General features: G+C 50.4%; 1 protein-coding gene across 12 annotated transcripts in view; it reads left to right on the top strand.

The window, feature by feature from the left end:
- CELF2 (CUGBP Elav-like family member 2) overlaps nucleotides 1–21,921 on the top strand; it is a 797,242-nt gene that overhangs the window by 753,327 nt on the left and 21,994 nt on the right. For all 12 annotated transcript variants that reach the window (XM_027593429.2, XM_027593422.2, XM_027593424.2 and 9 more), the window contains one exon: nucleotides 184–318. In XM_027593429.2, coding sequence (XP_027449230.1) covers nucleotides 184–318 — 135 coding nt within the window. The remainder of the gene's footprint in view (nucleotides 1–183; nucleotides 319–21,921) is intronic.

Raw genomic sequence — 21,921 nt, 5'->3', positions numbered from 1 at the left:
CCGGGCATGCAGTAGGTGGCTCCGCTGGGAAGCACGGGGGCGCCCGAGTCACCAAGGCAGCTGGGCAGAGCGTGCCCTCGCAGGGCCTGCTGCCCGGGGCCCCTGCTCTCGCCGGCTGCCCTCATGTTTGGAGCCCGGCCAAGCGGGCCTCTTGCTAAGGTGGCGTTTCTCTTCCCTCCACAGGCATGAATGCTCTGCAGTTACAGAACCTGGCAACGCTGGCGGCCGCCGCGGCCGCGGCCCAGACCTCAGCCACCACCACCAATGCAAACCCTCTGTCCACCACGAGCAGTGCCCTGGGAGCCCTCACCAGTCCCGGTAAGGGGGTGCCCTCCCTCTGGGGACATGGGGAGGACGGCGCCCAGCGCGGGCTGCGGGCGTCGAGGGTGGGGGGACTGGACCCGTGTGAAGTTTCCTAAAGACCCGGAGCGCCGAGGCCTGTGCGTTTGATTTTCCGAGGCAGACAGGGAAGAGAGTGTTCTGGGAGGGACTCCACCACCGAGCTGGTGGCCGGCCCCCGCCCGCTCCGGTCAGCGCTCCAGCGGGCGCCTCCAGGAAGGGCCTCCCTCTCTCCCTCCTGTGTGTGCGGCTCTCTTTGTCGTGGTCCTTAGCCATTCAGGAACTCTCTGCCGCGTCTCAGCATCGCTAGTCATTCCGGCATCCTGTTTTCCAAGCCGCTCCGTCCTGCCCCTGCCCGTTGGCTTTCAAAACCCACGGTCTAGAGAGGACCATCGTTGTTGTTGGCTCCCGGTCGCCTTCTGGGCGATGCAATTTAAAGTCTTTCTCCTCGGAAATGTTGTCGCCTTATTCAAAACCAGATGCCATTTTTCTTTTCATCCGAGCCAGACATAATGTGGTTGCTTAGATACCATGATTTGTGTCTTAAAAACTGTTTTGCTGGCTTTTCTTCCTCTCTCAATTTTCTAGGCCTTGATAGATGAGGCTCCCCCCGCCCCCGGGTGCATGGAGGAGGACTGCCGGGCCCTGGCCGGGCTCCCTCCCAGCCCTGCAAAGCCCACGGCCCTCTGCCGGCTCTGCCCAGCGCACGAGCGGGCTGTTGAAGAAACTCCCGTGGGCCAGTGCGGGGCTCGCTTTCAGGAGAACCCAAAAAACATGGCAGGCCGGCTTTCTTAAGGCTTTTGACCACAGGAAGGAGTGGGGCCGCCCGGGGAGCCTGTGCCCCCCTCAGAAGCCAAGCCTGTGGCTTGGTGATGAAACCCTGGGTATGGCACACATTTCCCTGAGTCCAGGCTGCAGAGACACGCCGCAGAGACATTCAGGAGAGGCCGGGGGGACTCATCGTGCACGGCCCTGTCCTCCCCAGCAGCAGCACAGAGCTGTGTTCACTTGGTTCTCTAAAATGTCTTCCAAAATGTACCGTTACCATATGCGGGCCTTGTTTGGCAAAGTAGATGGTATTTCCAAAATACCAACTTTCAGCTGTTTGGGTTTTTTCCCAGCAAATTAAGTCACAACTCTAATGCAGTACATAAACTTGTTACTTAAGTAAATCCTCCAGTGACCCTGTTTAAGAAATAGATATTTTTCAGGGCACCTGGGTGGCTCAGTCGGTTAAGCGTCTGCCTTCGGCTCAGGTCGTGATCCCAGGGTCCTGGGATCGATCCCGTGTTGGGCTCTGTGCTCAGCAGGGAGCCTGCTTCCCCCTCCCCCTCTGCTGCTTCCCCTGCTTATGCATGCGCTTTCTCTGTCTGTCAAATAAATGAATAAAATCTTAAAAAAAAAAAGAAATAGGCATCTCTGACATAAATTCCCCTTTATAAAGATAGTAGTGACTTCTTAAAAGCAAGTTAAACATTTGACCTCGCTGATTTACCTTTTTTATAAATCAGATTGAAAAGCATTTTCTTAAATAAGGACGTTTATCTCCCCTATGGGGACTATGGAATGATTACATTAAAAAAGCACAAAGTATCATACACACATTTTATTGTATCTTTAGTCAGAAGCTGGTGGGTTTTTTCCTTAAATTTTTTTATTGTTATGTTAATCGCCATACATTACATCATTAGTTTTTGATGTAGTGTTCCATGATTCATTGTTTGTGCATAACACCCAGTGCTCCACGCAGAACGTGCCCTCTTTAATACCCATCACCGGGCTAACCCATCCCCCCACCCCCTCCCCTCTAGAACCCTCAGGTTTTCAGAGTCCATCGTCTCTCATGGTTCGTCTCCCCCTCCGATTTAGCCCCCTTCATTCTTCCCCTCCTGCTGTCGTCGTCTTCTTTTTTTTTTTCTTAACATATATTGCATTATTTGTTTCAGAAGCTGATGTTTTTAACTCTGTTTTACTTGGAGAGAAAAGAAATTAAAAGTCATTTATAATCTGATTGCTTTTTATTTGCTTATATAAAAATAAAGAGGATTAGTAGCTTTTTTTAAAAAAAGGCAAATCAATGTTAGCCATATTTGGCAAAAGTAAATTATAATTTTTCCAACCTTGGTCTTCATCTTCTCTTCCTTTTATCAAGAGTAAGCAGCAGAAGCTGACCACATCATAATAAAGGGAATAAAGTAGGAAATAATTGGTAATTATTGGTAATAAAGTAGGGAAAAAAAGAAAATTTGTCCTTAAATGTCAAGGGGCCATTTAGCCTACAGTTTGGACCATCAGCCCTAAAAGTCTTTAACTTTGATATATTGAGTATTGTAGTGACATAGAAATTGTTCTGCCATTCCAGAGATGGACCATTATCATAAGTGGATATTTTGGCTAATGATACATGGCCTGTTGTTTGCTTGTGAGAGTTCATTTGGCTTTATTAGCATATGTTCTCCCATTGTGATATTTGGGCTGGAATATGCCTTGGCTCTGGGGAATCAGAACTAATATTTGAACATTTCGTTCTTTAAAAGAAGACTTGTCAGTTTAAGAAGTCAAGTGCACACAGGACATGAGTTGGTCAGTGTAGACAGCGGAGTTGAGAGATACCAGCTATGAGGGGCTGTCTGGTGTCCGGCCCTGGCCCGGGTGCGGGGGGGCCGGGGGGGGCAGGGAGCAGAGCAGACGTGCCCCCTGTTCTCAGGAGTCTGCCACTTGGTTCGGGGATCTCAGACAACAAGCAGGTCAGCACGCCCCATATATGCCAGGCCAGGCGGTGCTGTGAGGACACACCAGACCGACCGTGGTGGACAGTGAAGGGAGCTGGAGGCCGCCTGGTTCGCTAGGGAAGGAGCATTCAGGTGAAGACAGAGCAAGCAAGCGAGAAGGTGGGAGGGCGCTGGCACCATCACTCACCAGCAAGGAAGCCAAGGTGCTGGGGGCAGCGGGGGGGGGGGGGGGGGGGGGGGGGGGGGGGCTCCATGTCCCTGGATTCACGTGCTTTCCATCCAGTAGGGTCAGCAGCTCAAAGACGCTGGAACCTTTTTCCGGTGGGGGGTACTCAGACAGCGGAGGAAGATGGCCTGTGTGTTTAAGGAACTTTAAACACATTTGACCATTTTCAGGTTTTTCCTGAGCTCTTAACGAAAGGGAAAATGTGTCCTGAGATCTGTTTCCCTCCTCCCCACAGCCAAGTGTCCTTACCTTTGCTCTCGGAGAGGCGTTTTGCCCTTCCCTAAGTTCTGCTGGGGCACCATTGAAAGTGGTTTTTCTCCTCTCTACTGAGCAATGCTTTGCTTAACAGCTGAAAGTATCTCATTAGAATCCTGACCTGTAGCAGCAGCAAGAATTTTAAATCTACATGTCAATTATTTTTCTTAAGTTAACCAAAAAAATCTGGCATTTAAGTGAAAGTAAATTATTTCTCTAATTTCCACCAGGGACTTTTTCCGAGTCACAGAAAATGTGGCTGGTAGAATTCATGACCCCCCACTTCATCAGAGCAATTTTCTATGAGATGAAAGGTGTGTGAAGTAGTTCTCAAGGCTAATGCCATTATTTATTTTTAAATAATAAAAAACAGGACCTGTCATCACGTACCACTAGCAGCCCAGTCCATCTGTGAAATGCACTGATGCCCCATCGCATGGGGTCCCGCACAGGCCTTGGCTTTACCCTGTTTTTAAAGCTGTCCCCTACACTTCAGACCAATCCCGTCTTGAAAGGGACAAGTCAATCCCCCAAACTATTAATTTTTTTTAATAATTGTAAATTTAGCATTTCAGTTTTGCATACCCAGGCACAGTCTCCCTACAGCATTATTATAAATTATTTTAAACAGTCCATGCTTTAAAACATGAAAGATTAAGCTTTAATTTTTGTTAAAAAAAAAAAAAAAATCCCCTTAGGCAATAAATAGGTTCCTTTGTCTCCATGGCCTTGAAATAAAAATTAAAACAGTTTAAATTGCCCATGGTTAGCATAAGTGTTTCATGCAATTATCAGATGGTAGTGAATAAAATTAGAAATTAAATCATGAAAGAATAAAAACCAGGTAAATGCATATTACGCCTTTTATGGGTTTCTCACGGGTCTTTTGAAGCCTAATTTAATCGTGTTTCTTGTCTTTTATTTTGATGATAATTTTTCCTTTGTTTACTTCATTCTCCTATTTAGTTAATTAATTCTTGGGTCATTTCTTCTCTAAATTTTGAACCTGCTTTTGAGGAATGTGTCTCTGTGTTGGTATAAAGAAGAAATTGTCTACAAGGTGTGCAGTGAGGTCTTAAAGAAAGATGGTAATGTTGGTCTTCTCCCCCGCTCGTGGATTTGTTGTTTTTGCCGGGTGATTTTGAGAGCTTGAGAGAGGGAGCATTGCTATCAGCACCCAGGCACGTGTCTTTGGCATTTTCCGTCTCAGACATAGTATTGCGTTCATGTACACCGTCATTCCACTGACCGCCTTCTATTTTTTTTTAAGATGTTCTAAAATTCTCCAAATGCTTCTGCAAGTACACTCAATCAAGTGCACACTTCAGGATAATAGATGATTTCCTTTGATAGTATATAAGGCATTTTAAAATGTTAGGGAGGACTTTTTTTCCATTCCCACCGTTGGCTTTTCAAAACAGTTCTCCCTTTACATCCGAGTCCATGTTTTTTCCTCCCCGTCTTCAAGAGGTGGCCTGCCTCCGTGAAGGCAGGGACAGATACAGTCCCGAGAACACGGCGGCCGCTCCCCGGGGGCTGTTTAAGGTTCCCGGAGCCTACAGTTGTTTCCCTGTGATCCTCACTTCCTGGGGTCCTCAGGGCCGAAGGACCGGTGAGTGGTTCCCTTCAGCGTCACACACCCCTGTCGCCAGGGCAGCTGCGTGGGCGTTATCCTCACGGTCACCCCGGAGGCTCTCAGCGTGGCCAGAGGCGTTTGTCCCCCACATGTGTATCTGCGTGCGAGCCCCGCGGGAACCCGTGTCACGGGTGTGATCGGGCCCCGCGCCTCCGCCTCCCAGCCGTCACACGCGGGGGACAGGAGCACCGGGTGGAGTGTGATGAGCCGGGAGAGGGCCAGACACACGGGGGGCCCTGGGAGAGGCGGTGTCCCCCCGAGGCCACTCCAGGGATCCCCCCGGCCCCGGGAAGCCTGAGAGTCACTCGGTCCACAGAGCGGCGCCCCCACGACATGGCTCATCTCAGCTCTCCTCGGCCACTTCAGACCGGCCTCCAGGTGGGCTGCGCGTCTCCTCCGCCACGCATCCAGGCAGTTCTGGTTCCTTCTCTGGAACATCCTTTTCTCCCCTCTCCGGATGGACGAAGCTCTAGTCTTCCCTTTGTGCTGTCAGAGTGGCCCCCACGTCCGCTCTGGCCCTCAGTCCGTTTTGCCCACTGTTGGCAAAACAAGACGGCTCCGTCCGACACTTTCCATGCGGGTCGGCGTGCCCTGGAGTAAAACAGGCCGCTTGGCGTGGCATTCGGGGTGCTCCCTGGTCTTCCTCCCCACTGTCCTGCCGGCACCCGCCCCCCACCAGCACCTCTCCAGCTAAACCAGGCCGGTCTTCATCCTCCCCAAACACACGGTCGGCCTCTGTGCCTTTATTTCTGCTGGCTTTTCGGCCGGATGTGCCTTTTCCTGTTTCCTCCTGTGAAAATCTCCTACATCCCTGATTTCCTGCAGCGTCAGTGCTTGGGAAGATGCATCTATGGGTGTCAGTTTGGTGTTCTTAAGGCACATCATAAAAAGTATAGTTTATGCTATGTAAATTAAGCTGCGGGAAAAGAATGTTTTCTAGGAATTGATAAAAATTGCTTTTAATACTCGAAGACTTTGAAGAATCATTGCAAATGGCCCCTCCACCATGAAGCCTTCCAGGAAGAATTACGTGTTTCCACATTACATTTCTAGCATAAATACTTCGCTAGTTCTAACCCTGAGCTCTCTCAGATGTTCCTTGTGGGATGTGGAGACGAAAGGGAAAGCTGCAGTGTCAGGCAGGGAAGAGGCTTCTAGAAATGCCATCTCCTCTTCTGGGCCACCCAGGTACATTGTTCATACTTGTGCTGGGACACGTCACGTCCTTTTTCTGCAGGATGGTTGGTTGAGGACATGTGCTCTCTCTCACTGTCTAGATAGTAAGTTCTTTCCAAGTAGGAATGGTTTATTTACTTGTGATCCCCCCTGCTTTGGGAACAGCGCACCACAGACCGTCAGATGGTTTTTAATTCAGTCGCGTAGCCAAGGGACGACGTTGTAAGGCAGGTGTTTTAAAGCGTATGTTCAGCCTAGTACAGCGCATCCATCTCTAAAGGGGGCAGCCGGCTCTGCCGTGGTGACGCGTGACGGGGTCCCCACACCCACCTTTGACCCGTGACGCGGTGCATGCGTAATCCCACAAGAGCCACACCTTCCAGATGAAAACCCTGGTCTGACAGGTTCCTGAAGGACGAACCATACCAATTTCCGTTAGTACAAAATCCCATAAAACATTTTTTTTTATTCTCATCATTTTACGAAGACTGGCTTTCAGAACGTCTTGATGTCATGATATAAGCATGAGAGTCGAATAAAGGCATTTCCTTTTGTCAAGAACCATCTACTTGAGTGCGGGCTTCCGAGAGATCACCCTCAAGCAGCAACCTGAAGCACGTGTGCCTCGCTCGGGCCCCGTGGCCCTCCACAGCCCACGCTGCTCATCGGAAGCAGGAGCCCCGTCATCGGTCCGGGGCGTTCCTACTTACACTGTCCTCAGCCTCCACCGGCGTCCCTGACCCACCCATCTTCCTCCTGACACTCATCTGTTTTCACTGCTTGTTACCAAAGAAAAGTCTCGAAACAGTCAGTTTTCCCCGTCATTAGCTACACTTTTTTTTAAGTGTTTTAGTCAGGAAGGTCGTTAAAATTCGCTATTGATTTGTGGGGTTGAATCTCACAGCTTTACACCCTCTTGCTGCAGAAAAAGAACGGACAGTCCCATCCTTTGCTCACTTCCTGCAACTCTCAACATTTTCTTTTCTAGAAGGTTTCCGTGCGTTAACTTGTTCCTGACGTTACAGGGCTCACTTGATTTTCGTTGACGTTAATGGAGTTGAACATAATGTAAAAGCTCCATAAATAAAATGTCACCATAGTAACTATAATTTCCGGGTATATTTTTTCGTCTCTTCCACACACATTTGCGGAACGCCTCCTCCGCGCCCACGACTGTTCTAGGCGTTTGAAACCCATCTCAGTGGACCGTGCAGACAAAAATCCCCGCCCGCCCTCGTGTAGTTTATATTCTAGCATTAGTTTTTCAAAAAGCCAAATGTCCACTGTAGTCAAATGATTTGGTGAGCCTTGAAATATAAAATATAACGTTGACACCCTTTAAAAAACCGCAACCAACACTTTTGTTTACGTTCTATTAAAATTTTGTGAATTAGACTCAGTGGGGAAGGGAGGAGTCTTCTTCGGCTTTCTCCCTCCTCTGGAAGCTTCACCTGTTGTTCTGCACCTTTAACAGAGCAAAGAGCCCTGAGAAGGTGTGCACCCCTAGAGTAGATGTGGCAGGTGGTAGGAGTCCAAAGAGTAAGTGTACGTGAGCTTCTGCTCTGTGGCTTCTCAACACAGGCATTTCACAAAAACCAAATGATTTCCAAAGTTCTCAGGCATTCAAAACCTATTTGGGGGCGGGGGGTGGGGGAGAGGTAACTGGGAGTGGTCGGTCTGTCTGTCCAGTCAGTGCTTCTTTATTTGGCATTGATCATCCTACTTCTGGGCTTTAAAAACAGACACACACACACACACAAAAACAAAACAAAACAAACATGTAAACGCCTCCCAACCAGGGGAGTGTCGCTCGGCTCTGGGTGTGCTGGGCATTTTGATACGGAATTCCCGGACGCTTTCACTTAGCCTCAAGAAAATGAGAAGTCCATTGGGCCACATCGGCAGAAAGGCAGCTAATTCCCTAAGGCATCCTGGTGTCGCAGTTGGTGAGGTGCCCCTGACGTGGGGCAGACTGCCGTCTCCGGACAGTCCTGAACTAATTTAAAGCTTCATACAGCCTCCCGGCTGAGGGGGGTAGAGATACTTACGGATCACCACTTCTCTGCAGAGCCCACACTTGGACTTACGCAAGCCGATTCTACCTGTGCCCTGAGCCCTGCTTGTCCTGTACCCCGGGGGGCAGACGGGTCCTGGGTGTGTGCCTAGGACTGTCTCCCCCTTACCACTCAGTGCTTTGGTCCTGCCTTGTTTGGGGTACACCTTTTCATGTTTTCAGATATTGGCTCTCATTCTTTGTATGTTTGCTTGGAGCAGCTCTGGGGTTCTGTGCTGGCCCAGTGTTAGTGATTCATTGTAAATAACGTTCTGCACGGTCTCCCCCGTTGTGCGGCAGACCCACATCAGATCCCTTGCTGATGTGTGTACAAGCTCAGAGGTGTATTTTCTGTACAACACAGAGAGATTCTCTTCCCCAGTAAACTACCCGTGTTGCTGTCTGATACAGCCTGGTTATCACTGTTAGCACTGGTAAAAAGCATGTATTAATCGCTTAATTATATTTTATATCAGGTGGGAAAGGCAACCAACTTTTGCCACCAAAAGTTGCCGGTCACAGCTTCCCAGAGGTTTATGGTCTAAGGTCCATGTTTTAAGACTTGAAAGCAACAAAGTTGGAACCTTTAGTTCATAGATGGTTTAATCCCACGAACTGCTATAAACTAGATGCAGGGGCCACATGCAAAAAAAAAAAAAATAAGCAAAATGCACCACCCAGATCAATCTAGTTGAAAAGCAGGAAGTCAGATAAGGTACAAGGTATCAGTGACAGGACACATTCTGTCTTGAGGAGGTGGGGACGTTTTCAATAGAACCGCTGACACTTGAGCCCAAATTTTAGGACTGGGCAGGATTTTGAGATGTCAAGAAGGAATAGAAGGTCTAGCAAATGTGTCAAACGTGAGAAAATACAGAAGAAGGACTTAGCCAGCAAATGGAAACTCCTCTCCTTGTTCACAAGCGTGAGAAGTATGGGAAGTGATGACCAGGGAGGGCCCTGAACGCTGTGGCTAAGGAGCCAGAACTTTCTCTGGTGGGCGGTGAAGGGCATCTAAGGACTTTGAGCACAAGGAAGTGTGCCATGGGACTTGAGCACTGACTGGATGTGGGTGAGGGACAGAGAGGAGGGCTTGAAGGGGACAGAGGCGTGTGGTGCGGGGGACCCGCGTCACGGTGTTTTCGTTAGTAGAGAGAGGGGAGGCAGGAGAAGGGAAAGTTCGAGCCCATGGTGATTCGATTTTGCAATTCGATTGAGCTGAAGCACCTGTGAACAGGCCTTTCGTGCAAATGCACCCACCAAGCGGTTGGATATCTGGCCTTTGAGTTGGTCGTGGAGCTCAGAGTCAGAAGAGTGGGTTGAAAACCAGCTACGGAGGTGAGGTGGGCTGACCTCAGCATGGGCGTGGGTGACACCATTGAGTTAGAATCACCGAACAGAGCTGAGGAGGAGCCTGGGTACGCCGTGCTGGCAGGTGACTGGCTGTGGGACGGACGGGAGGAACCACGTGCTGGGAGCGGGGTCTCGGGGGACCAGGCAGAGCGGCTTCAAGCAGGAAGGTGACAGAGGTGAGCACACAGAATTGGCATTTGAATTCAGCGGTCAGGCCCTTGGGCCCCCCCTTGCGTGGCCGGTCACTGTCGTGGAGTAGATGTCACAGCTCTGCAGGCAGTGAGACACGGGGAATGCGGGGCCGGAGGCGAGAATGACATGCTGATGTGTGATATTGTCGTGAAATGCAGTGATTAAAAAAAAAAAGTCTATAAAAGCATCAGGGTCAGGACGTCTCGAGATGACGATGAAGAAAACTGGAACATGTTTCTAAGCTAAAAGAGGAGCCAGAATGAAAGAACAGGGAGAGGCCAACGCGAGGGGAGAGGATGGGCTGAGTCGGAAGGTGCTCGGCGGGGGATGGAGTCAAACCCTCCTCGATGGGTGTCCCACGCCGCCGGGGCCGTGCGTGGGGGGGGTCTGTCACCAGCTGGGAGGGCGGACCCTGCCCTGCCTCGCTCTCCCCCCGCACTGTGTGTGCATGACCGTGTGCGCGACGGGGCGTGAACCCCGAGTCAGCGCCGTGGACAGGGGCGGTGGAGCCTTGAGAGAGGGAACACGTCCTTCCCCGTGGAGACATGGGCACACGGAGGTCAGGATTGGTGAGGGGGCAAGGAATTTAGAACGGAGAGGTACTTCCGTCACATGTAGGTTAAGAACTTCAATAGGCAGTGCTAGAGACAAAAAAGTTCATGCCCAGGGCAGAGGTTTAAAAAAAATAGGTAATCTGGAGAATGTACTAGAGGAGTTACAATTTCGTTTTCTTTCTAGAGTGTGTGGACGTCTTGACCAAGAGTTGAAAGACTGATTTGGAGCAAGTCATTTCATCTTTATTTAGCTTTCTCAGTTGTGAAATGGAATTGTTCGCTTTTACTGAAATACTGAGGTTAATATGTATGTAGAACGCACACTGTCACTTTTTTTAAAGGACAACATTTAAGTATCTTATAGGAAAGAGTATTTCATTATTTGGGGATGATATAAAATTCTCCTGTTGACAACAGGAAACTAGGTTAAAACTAGAAGAAGATCCAGGGATATTTTCCACTGAACCTTTTGCCTTCGGAAAAATGAGTGTCTTCCCACCCTTCTGAAAGCATTAGAATGTAAATGCAGGGAGGGGACCCATTCCTTCCTTCTCTCTGCTCTGGGGCTCAGCTTGAACAAGTGGGCGATGAACTTCCCACAGCACCTCAAATTGGACTTGAGGTTATAGAATCAACACACCGTACTTACCGAAGGTAAAATGGCACTGCTGGATTCAAGAGCGGGAGGGAACCATGACGGGGCAGGACGTCCTTGCAGCGGCCGCCATGTAGTCGGGCACTGAGGCCCTGGGCGAGCTGGCGGCCATTCCCAAGGGCCGCCACCCCGCCCACATGCACACGCACACCTGCGGCCCACGCTCCCCGCTCAAGGACGCTGGTGGCCGAGCGTGTGGCCCTGGCCGACCTTGGCCTCTCATCCAAAGGAAGATCTGCCTCCCAGAAAGGAGTGCTTTGTCCCTCTGGGCAAACTGCCCCCCCCCCCCGGACCTGGGCCTTCCAAACCCAGATTCAGACAGGTTTTCAGTGACCCGCCGACACGCACCTGCTTCCCACAGAGGCTCGTTTCCTGCCCCTTCTCTCGGGAGCACAGAGCTGGTCAGATCAGCACGTTCTACGGTTACAAGGAGTCCTGAGGATCACCTGTCTGGGTGCTTCGCTCGTGATCCTGAGAAGCCCACGGGAGGCTGCAGGGTTAAATGACTTGCCAAAGGAACACGGGCTGAGAACGGCAGATGTGATGACAGTCCGTCCTGCCACACCTCAAAACATGCAAAAGCAGGAACAACGGGGGACCTGGAGTCGCACTTCTGGATTTTTCCACTCACGTGTTCTCCCCCTTGTGAGGAAATCCAACAATTTTTTCAATTCGTGTTCACCACCATTTGTAAAAACAAACATCTGGGGCCATCTGAGGGCATGTGTGTACTTGTATTTTGGTAAATCCTCAAGCAGAACATCACTGGAAGGGAAAAACAGGTCCAGTTTTCTCTTGGCTCCGGTCTTGTTAGATCCGTGCCCACTGAGTTTATATGAAGGGACTTTTTCACACTTGTGGCCCCAAGTGACGCCTTCCTTCTTTCTATTTTTTTTTTTTTAAGATTTTATTTAGTTATTTGTTGGAGAGAGAGACAGCGAGAGAGGGAACACAAGCAGGGGGAGTGGGAGAGGGAGAAGCAGGGAGCCCGATGCACGCGGGGCTCGATCCCAGGACCCCGGGGATCACGACCCGAGCCGAAGGCAGACGCTTAACCGCCTGAGCCACCCAGGCGCCCCTGACGCCTGCCTTCTTAAGTGTCTGTCTTCATGGGACTGGGGAGGACACTGGAACCGAGGCAAGGTGGGGAGGTCCCCAGGTTGGCTGACAACTGACGAATGTCTCTCTTCGGAGTATCAGCTAGTGAGAGCTCCAACAAGCATGTGGAAATAGAAATTAAAGTGAAGAAGACCGTGGGCTCCTTCCGTGCCTGCACCACTTGGTCACCTTCCGCTGTGTCTGCTGCCCTCTAATAAGGCCTCGGAGGCCGTCAGGGTCCAGACAAGGGGCTTGCTTCGGCCAGTCCTCTAGACGTGAGAGTTCCTCTCGCGCATGTCCCGGAGACCCCGGGGGACCAGGCTGGCCCCGTGTCGCCCGAAGCCGCATCGTCCACTGTCCTTGGGAGGTGAGGCGATGGGGGACAGATGTTTGTGGGAGCAAGGACATGCCTGTTACAGACCATCGAGTAGTCACATCAGAACACCTTTGCACCCCACCTTCTGACACAAACAGTCTCCTCCCCTCCTCCCTCTATTCCCGCCCCGCAAAGACCCTCAGAGGGAATAAATTAACATAAGAGGCGTGGTTCCTGTGGTGTAATTGAGCCCCTGGGGGAAGAGAGGCTCGGTGTTTTGTTAATGCCCCAGGGTTGCGATTAGCCAATAATGACGGTGCTCGGGTCATTGCTAATTATCCTGCCTCCTCACGGGCTCCCTTGAGCTGGTGACAGACGGCGTCCGAGCTTGTTTGGGGCAGGAGGGCGACCGCGGGGCCCCCGCATCCTCAGTATGTTTGGTCGAGGTAGACAGTTTGCTGTTTGCAGTTATTTCATTTTCTAAACCACAAAGCCACTGTGCTTTCGCCATCCGATCGTGGGTGGAAATGTTTAATGAATGAGCTGAAGGCAGATTCTCGCCGGCTGCTGTTCATGTTGTTTTGTTGTAGCTCAAAGCAGAATCTCTTGCTGTCCAGGGCAAGGGGGGAAACGTGGGGAAACTGATGCGCTGGGTTCCTGGGAGGCACGCTCATTTTCGGGGTCGATGGGAGCTCGACACGGAGAGCAGACAAGGAGGACGGGGCCCCGCCCGGGTGGGAGGTACGTGGTAAGCGGGAGAGACTCCTAAGCCCCGCGTGGCCATCTGTCTACGTTTCTCTCTGGGTCTGGAACCTGTAAAAGGAAGGTGCTAGGAGCCACCTCACCCCAGACTGGGACTCCCGACCTTCATCCCACCTTCTGCACAGAAAGAGAAGGAGCCAGTGTTTACCTGTGTGTCTCTGGCTCGGCTCAAGGGGAGGGGCACGTTCTCCAGGCTGGTCCTGGCCCTGAGCCCTGTGCCCACCCCCGTCCACCGAGGGGGCCCACAGGAGAGCGAGCGTCTGGTTCCTTCTACGAAAGACTTATGTCAGAGGACAGAAGGGTAGCTCTGCCTGTCTTGGTGACGGGGTAACAACTGGCTTTGTCCACACTCTCTGTGGCCTGTGAGCAACAAGAACAGTTAGAGGAGAGTCTTTCACTTATCCAACAGCCCAGCTGTGGCCTTGGGGACCCTGTGTGAGGCACAGTGTAAGGCGGAATGGGATCCCCTTGGCTGCGCTCATCAAGGTCTTCGATTGTGGCTTCGTCCTAAGAGAAACTGGACACGGCCTTCGGTGTACCTGCCTCGGCATTCAGTATTATTGTCATTTATTCGTTCGGCAAATATCTGGTGCCGTTATCTGTCCGTTTCACTTGTAGTCTCTAGGAAATAAGACAGGCACCACTTCTCACTGATAAGCTTATCTGCTGGTGGGGTTTTGTTTTCCTGTGGAAGAGAGAACCTTAACTCAGTAGTCTTCGGAAATTTTTTACTCCTGGTTTCCTGCCTCCCAGCATCTGTTCCCTTCTTATCACAAGCCAAACTTTACCTCCCCAAAACTTCTCACCTTCTCAGGCCCCAGATTTTTCACCCCCAGCCTGATGGAAGCGCTTGGACGCCTCTGAGGCCAGTGACTCTCACACTTCAGTGAGCAAGAGCCACCCCAGGAGGACAGGTTAAATCAGGTCCTGCACCCTGCACCCCGAGATTTTGGTTCCAGGAGTCTGAGGTCACCTCCAGGTGATTGTGGTGCAGGAGGTCCTCGACTGTCATGTTGGGTTTTGTTTTGTTTTGTTTTGTTTTTGAAGTTTTATTTATTTATTTGACAGAAACACAGCGAGAGAGGGAACACGAACAGGGGGAGTGGGAGAGGGAGAAGCAGGCCCCCCGCTGAGCAGGGAGCCCGATGCGGGGCTCGATCCCAGGACCCCGGGATCACGACCTGAGCCGAAGGCAGACGCTTAACGACTGAGCCACCCAGGCGCCCCTCGACTGTCATGTTTAAAAAGTGACTTTTCTCCGCTAAATGTGTGCGTGGTTACCACGTCCTCAAAGGGCAGTGTGGTCCCTGCCTCCCATGGACAGAAAAATTCTCAGAGCATCTCAGCAGCCCTGGGCCCCGGGTCAGAGAGTTTCCGCCCCCAAAATCTGGTCTTTCTCTCGTTGTCATTTTCCCTGTGATGGAGTCATTGAGGATTTAAATCAGCTGTGCTCCGTGGGGCGGCTGCTTCTACTAGGAAAGGAGAAGGTAGAAGCTACGTTGCATCTTAAGCTTGGCCGGGCTTATGTCGGTGTGGACCCCGTCAGTCTGCGGGCCTGCGCAGGCCGTGGGTTTTCACATCCCTCAGTTACCCTGTGGGCCGTGAAGACAGGAACCTTCACCAAAGTGCCGCCTTAACACCCGGCGAGTTCTGCCTGCTTGGAGTCCCGGTTTTCTCCCCTCCAAGGGATGCAGCCGGCCTGTGCTTGGCACTAGCAGAAACAGTAAGAACTTTTCCAAACTTGGATTATCAGAGCTCCAGAGCCATCAAGCGCAGGCCCAGGGTCCGCACAAATCCCCGGAAACGGGACCACCCGACGGCCTCTGCTTTCCTAATTCCACGAACGGGGGGGATATGCGTCTGCGGCCACTTGCCATTGCAGACTGCCCTCCTCTGTGCTCTACCCACCTCCTTGAGGCTTTCACCCTGTGAGCCTCGTTTCGGCCTCCTGAGCTACAGAGAATACCTTTCTGACGCCAACACCCCAAACCGGCTCTTCGCCTCGCCTCCTCTCTGGGCTCAGTTCTACCTTCGCATCACCGTGTTGTCTCCCCAGCTTGGCTGGCAGGCCTGCTCACCCCCTTCCTCACCCTCGGAGCGGGACACACGGCCTGAGATGCCTGACGACCAGGCCAATGACCCAGGCTGTAGGGCCGGCGGGCCCCCGTGCCCTCACCTGCCCCGCGACAGGGAAATGTCAGCTCTGCGTGAATCCGAGGACAGGGTGACCGGATTCGCATCCTTCGGAGACAGAGCCTCTGCGGTGTTTATCGGTCACGTACCGTGCATCAGACATCAGTGCCACCTCATCTGACATTTGGAGTATCATGTGTCACTTCTCAGGGTGGGTCGCATTATTCCCATGTTGAGGATCATCCTGAGCCTCAGCTTAAGTGGAGGGATTGCCCAAGGTCTTACAGATTAGGGAAGGGCCGGAGCCCCAAAATCAAGGGTGAGTCTCAATGACTGCGAGCTCATTGCTTCTGTAAACCCATCTCAACGGCAGCTACAGAGAGATGCCGATGCAGAATAGGAATTTAAGTTGATCTCAGCATAATGTTAACTTTCTGGAGCCAGAGAGCTGGGTTAAATCCTGTCTGTCCAGCCTATAGCTGGGTGTGACCTTCCACCGGTGATTTTGCCTCGTAGGAGAACTGTAAACGGTTAAATGAGCTACTGCACGTAAATGCGTAGAACAAAGGCCGCACGTGCTAGGCCCTCCATCAGTGCGAGCTGCCGCCGTGATTCGCTTGAGGCCTGCTGGAACTGAGGTGGAGAGCGTATTCGTGTTCTGCTGCCTCTCTGACACAGCGCCTCAAACTTAGTGGCTTGAAACAACGCAGATGTCTCATCCTTACGACGGTGGATCAGAAGATGAACATGCTCACTGGGCTGGGACCATGGTATCACCAGGGTGCGGTCCTTTCTGGAAGCTCTAGGGAAGGGTCCAATCCGTTTCCCTGCTTTTCCGGCTTCTGGAGGCTGCAGACTTCTCCTGGACAAACAGCCCCTTCTTCCAGCTCCAGAGCAAGTCCTTCTCACGCTGCCCTCCTTCCGACACTTTCCAGTCGCTTTTCCACTGCCCTGAACCCAGGCAGCTGATCACCCCATCTGAAGGCCTGCTGAATAGCAGCTTGTGATCCCTCTTGGTCATGTCACCTAACATGGTCACAGGTGCCAGGAATCAGGACACAGACATCTTTGGGGGGAACCATAGAGCATATAGTAGTAAATCTTGTCTCTCTCTCCAGACATAGCCCTGGGACCCAAATAAACTTAACTGGCCTCCCAGTAATGTAGACATTAGGACAGAAAGAAAAGAGAGAACAGGAAGGCCTTCATCAAGCACCTGCTGATGTCTTGCGTTTTAATTCAGCCGCCCCGTGGATGTCAGGTCCTTTCCAGTCTCTCCAGCTGCATTAGGCACCCTACCTCCCACTGGGGAGATCGAGGCTGGTGGGGGCTGGAAGGGGGGACGTCCAGTTTATCCACACAGCAGAGAGAGGGGGATGTCTTCCTGGGAAGTGAAGCAAAAGGCCTTTTCTCTCTAGAAAGCTCAGAAAAAGACGAATAAGCATTTATCTCCGGAATAAACATAAAAAGAAACCAAATGAAACTTTTTTTTTTTTTTAAGTTAGGTAAGATTCAGCTTCCTTGTGTTTTGGGTTGCTTTGAGAAAGTTTCCCAAATAGCCCCTCTTCCAGAGCTTCTAGGTACCCCGAGCCTCCTCACCAAGGACTTGCCCACGCAGCTAGAGTTGGCCCCATCACGAACCACCTCTCGTCGTGTGCGCTGGGCACATCCACTCAGCCCCCAACCCTCTGCTTCCCACCTTCAAAGTGGAGAAGAGACTCCCAATCTAGTTCGTGGGTTGCCTTGGAGGATCCAACCTGAAATGAAGGAATGTGTGTGGAAGTCAGCGCTATCTGTTAACTGTTGCTGGAGATTGAGGCAGAGAAATCTCTGGGCTGGGTGGGTGAGCCAGCTGGTTATTTCTCTGGCTCGTCTAGGACTGCTTTCTCTCTTTCCTTCCTTCCTTCTTTCACTCTGGCCTGGCAAGGGACCTAATGATCTAGGCACTCCTTCGGTGACCTGAAGCTCTGACCTGGGTGGAGACACTCTCCTCAATATATTGTTGATCCAAGATCTAGCACCGTTCCAAGGAGAAAGAATCCATCTTCTCACTTAGACTGCGACAGGTGTCTGGGAATTCCTGAGCGTGGCGTCTTCCCAACAATGAATTAACCTGGTCAGAGGAGCAGAGCAGTTCCGTGAGCAGGTGGAAGCGGGCACGTGCTCACCCTTCCCGCCTCGTCCCCCTCGGCTAACCCTCTCACCCTCCCACATTTCTTCATGGAAGGCCCAGAACTCTGCTGCTGCGCGAGGTAATAAACACAGGACTCTTGTTGGTTGCGTGGCCATTGTATTTCCTGACTGGCCAGCCAGTCACGACCTTGTCGGGTTCATCCGTGGCTTCTAACCAGGAGTAAAACAGGCTTACGATGTGACGTGTGACAAGTGACGTCTGCTGTGCGCCAGCAAGGGGAGGGCGGGCTGTGCTTGGCTTGGTCGTGCACCGAGCAGCCTTCTCCTGAAAGAGGTGCCGTGGACGACAAAGACGCCTGTGTATTTACCGCCCCCCCCCGCAAAGTGTCCCTTTGGCACACATCATGAACAGTTTAATTGAGAAAGAGAAGGATACCGTTGTCAGGGGAGACCAAAGGGCGTTTTAGGTGGGCAGCATGCAGTTAGCCAGGGCAGCATCTTGCCAGCCAGCCGACACAGAAATAGGAAAATATGGGCGGGGGGGCATTTCACGTGTCTCTGTCTTCCGTGTCTGGGGTCTCCTTGTCTGTTGTGTCTGCTGAATATCTGGTTTTAAAGCACATGATTGAGATGGGCTGTGTGACAAGTTTGAGGTTTCTTGCTTTAAGCGGATAATTTGCTAGAGTTCAAAGGACTCTTAAAGGTGGCTAGAGCTGCAGCTGAGAGGTCTTTTCCGACGGAGACTCAGGGTGAATCTTCAGAGTCCTGCCCAAAGCTAAGGAGCACAGAGAGTCTTTTCATTCGAAGGCAAGTTACTTAGTTCACTTGTGTTACTGTCCTGCTTGATGCCCACTCCCGCCCCCCGCTCCCAGCCTTCTGCCAGCACGAGCCCCACACCGCAGAATAGCGGGCCCACTTTGCTGTATCCAGTCTTCCTGGGTTCTAAATGAAGAGCAAACCGAGACCTAAAGAGCCCTCTTGGTATCATCGGTGAGAAGGCGGGCCTGCTGGATTTCCCAGCTCCCCTCCTCGCTCGTGCCCCCCATGCCCACACTCTGCGTTGCGTGTGCGTGTCTACAGAGCCCTCTCTCCAGCTCGCTGCTCGTCATCGTAATTGAGAATCATCCAGACAGAGCGGAGTACGGCTTTCCGCCACCGTTCCCCGAGCCCGTCTTAGAGACGGGAGGGGTGTGACAGGTCACCCACGAGGCCTGAGGGGTGGCCGGCTCCTTGCCCCCCCTGCCACCGTGTGAAGCTCCAGCCAGAAGCGGGTGTCGGACAGGTGTGCTCGCTGCTGCTCTGGGTGTTGGCGGCTGTGAGCAAGAAGGGGGTCACCCTGTGGCTGTCCAGTCATCAGTGACTGAAGCTCTCTAGACAGCTTACCTCCTTTCTCCTCGTTTTAGGAGACATGTCCCACACAGGTGCGTCCCCTCAGCTGGTCTGTACCCAGTAATCGATGGCGGTCTGAAAATCCCCAGATGGTACCAGGCGCTGTGCCCAGTTCATTACATAGATCACCTTACTGAACCTTCACAACCTTTTAAGTCGAGTGTTTTTTTGTTTTTTGTTGTTTGTTGTTTGTTTGTTATTTTTACTCCCACTTAAAAATGATGAAACAGAAGCTTGTGGAGACGAGGAAACCGTTTGGGTCCCAAGCACTCAGTCTCAGCTACAGCCCCATTTTGCCTCTGGTTTTCTGTCTGTAAAAGGGGGTAAGGAGATTGTAATGATGTTTACTTAGAGCCAGAGCCTCACTTTTCAGGATCTGTGGGGCCCAGCTGGAAACGTCTTCCTGACCTTCTCAGGGATGCCCCTGCTCACCAACCTCCATGACCCTTTCCTGCCGCCACAGAGGAGATGCAGGGTGACTGCCCAAAGGGGCAGCAGGAAGGACTAGAGACTAATGAGGTCTGGGCTATAAACGAGGCCTGAAAGATGTTGAGTTGCAGAGATTGAGGTATTAAGGTGCTGTTCTATGCTTTGTCTCCCCCCGTTACGGAGAATGTTCCACAGCAGCATGCTGACGGGTGTCCTCGGTCCTTCTAGCACTGTGCTCGTGTCCCTGACAGGCAGCTTTCTCCCGGTTCCTGACCTTAGTGCTCTGGCACCCGTTCGTCCTCATTGCTGTGAACAGCAACTGAGTCTGGGGGCCTTTCTGATAATAGTAGCTCGGGTTGCTCAGATGAGTGCGAGAATATTCTGATCCAGTTACTCCATGTACACCCCTCCGAACCTTGCCCGGTCTGCTTCGTATCCATTTCCTGCACGGTTTGAGGAATATCTCCTCTCTCCGCCCTGCTCCCTTCCGTTCCTTTCCCTTTTCCCAGATCTGAATGAGGACTCTGAGGGCGTAGGGAAAGGCAGGGTCCTGAACAAGGGTTTTCTGACAGTCCGTACATGCCGGCACCGGAGTGCTCTTATCAGCTAAATTTCATCAGGACAGAGACATAGATTTTCATGGAAGTATATCGGGGTCCTTTGCAATGCAGGCAGTTGAGCTGGTCTTCATTCTCTCTCAGACTGTTGCAGAACTCTTCTGTCTCAAGTTTAGTATCGCCAGTCCAGCTCCCGTGGCTACTGTGTGGATGGGATAGATTTTCACATCCTTTCAACCTGTTTGTGCCTTTAAATCTAAAGTGTGTCTACCGGGGCGCCTGGGTGGCTCAGTCGTTAAGCGTCTGCCTTCGGCTCAGGTCATGATCCCAGGACCGAGCCCCGCATGGGGCTCCCTGCTCAGCGGGAGGCCTGCTTCTCCCTCACCCACTCCCCCCTGCTTGTGTTCCCTCTCTCGCTGTATCTCTCTGTCAAATAAATAAATAAATCTTTTTTAAAAAAATAAAGTGTGTCTACCGTAGACAGTATAGGCAGATCTAGGTTTTGTGTTTTTGTTTTTATTGTTGTTTTTGTTTTTTTAATCCAATTTAACAATCCCTGCCTTTGGATTGGATTGTTTAGTTCGTTCACATTTAATGTTCTTATCAGGTTGCATTTGTATGTGATGTTTTACTTCCTGTTTTCCATGTGTCTCAAGTTGTTTTGTTTTTGTTTCTCCTTTATGGCTTTATCTTGCATCAAGTGAATATTTTCTAGTTATAACATTTGAATTTCTTCAGTGATTTTCCTCCATACTTTTTAAAGTTTATTTTCCTAGTGGTTGCTCTATGATTTACCACATGTGCCCTGTCTTACTAGAATCTACTTCAGATATATACCAACTGAATGCCAATGAGATACAGAAACATTCCTCCTATCTGTGACTCCATCCCCTCTTGTGCTATTTATATACGTATTACGTCTATGTTACTTATATGTAGTTGCAATTAGGTAGTATAATATATGTAGTTACCTAATATAACTATGTGTACCTAATGTAACTATATACTAGGCAACTATATATGTTATACTGTATAATATATAGTTACAATTATTACTCTATGTACTTTAAACAGAGAAGAAAGGACAGCAGGTGTGTACCTATGGAGTTTGTAACCTCCTTATTTACCATCTCTGGTTCTCCTCACCTCTTTTCGTGGTTACTATCTGGTATGATTTCCTTTGCTGCAATGCAACTTTGTCTCCCCCACCCACTTCCTTTGTGCTTTTATTGTCGAATATACTTCTAGATGTTAGAGGCCCAACAGCACAATTAGATACACACTGCTTTAGGCAGTTGATTTTTCAGTCAATTAAGAGAAGAAAAGAGAAATGCAATTATACTTAAGAACCTACTTAATTACCTTTAGTGGTGGTGGTGGTGGTGTGTGTATGTGTGTATTTATATTATTGTCCGGGATATTGCTTTCAGCCTGAAGAACTTGCTTTAGTATTTCTTATAACACAGGGACTGCTAGCAACAAATTCTTTCAGTTTTTGTTCATCTAGGAATGTTCTCCTTTAGTTTGAAGCATATCCATCAGAACTTCATTTAGTGAGGGTCTATTGGTAAAAAAAAAAAAAAAAAAAAAGTCTGAGCTTTTATGTGACAATCACTTCTTTATTTTGCCCTTATTTGTGAAGTGTATTTTTGTTGGATATTCTAAGTTGACAGTTTATCTCAGCACCTTTTTCTAATCTGTCTTCCATTACTACTGTTGAGATTCCAGGTACTGAGGTGTCTAATTGTCACTTCAATGACTTACTGAAGGCATTTTTTTCTCTCTAGTTGTTTTTAAGATCTTCTCCTTGTCTTTGGTGTTCTGCGTTTTTGTTTGCTTTGTGTTCTTTTGCTGTAGTGCATCTAATTATAATGATGTATTTTTCTTTTTCCTGATTGGAATTCATGGGAATCCCTGAAAATAATGGATTTTG

The sequence above is a fragment of the Zalophus californianus genome, chromosome 9 (assembly GCF_009762305.2).
Source record: "Zalophus californianus isolate mZalCal1 chromosome 9, mZalCal1.pri.v2, whole genome shotgun sequence".
NCBI lineage: Eukaryota > Metazoa > Chordata > Mammalia > Carnivora > Otariidae > Zalophus > Zalophus californianus.
The sequence above is the reverse complement of the archived record's forward strand: the minus strand, read 5'-3'. Positions and strand labels throughout refer to the sequence as shown.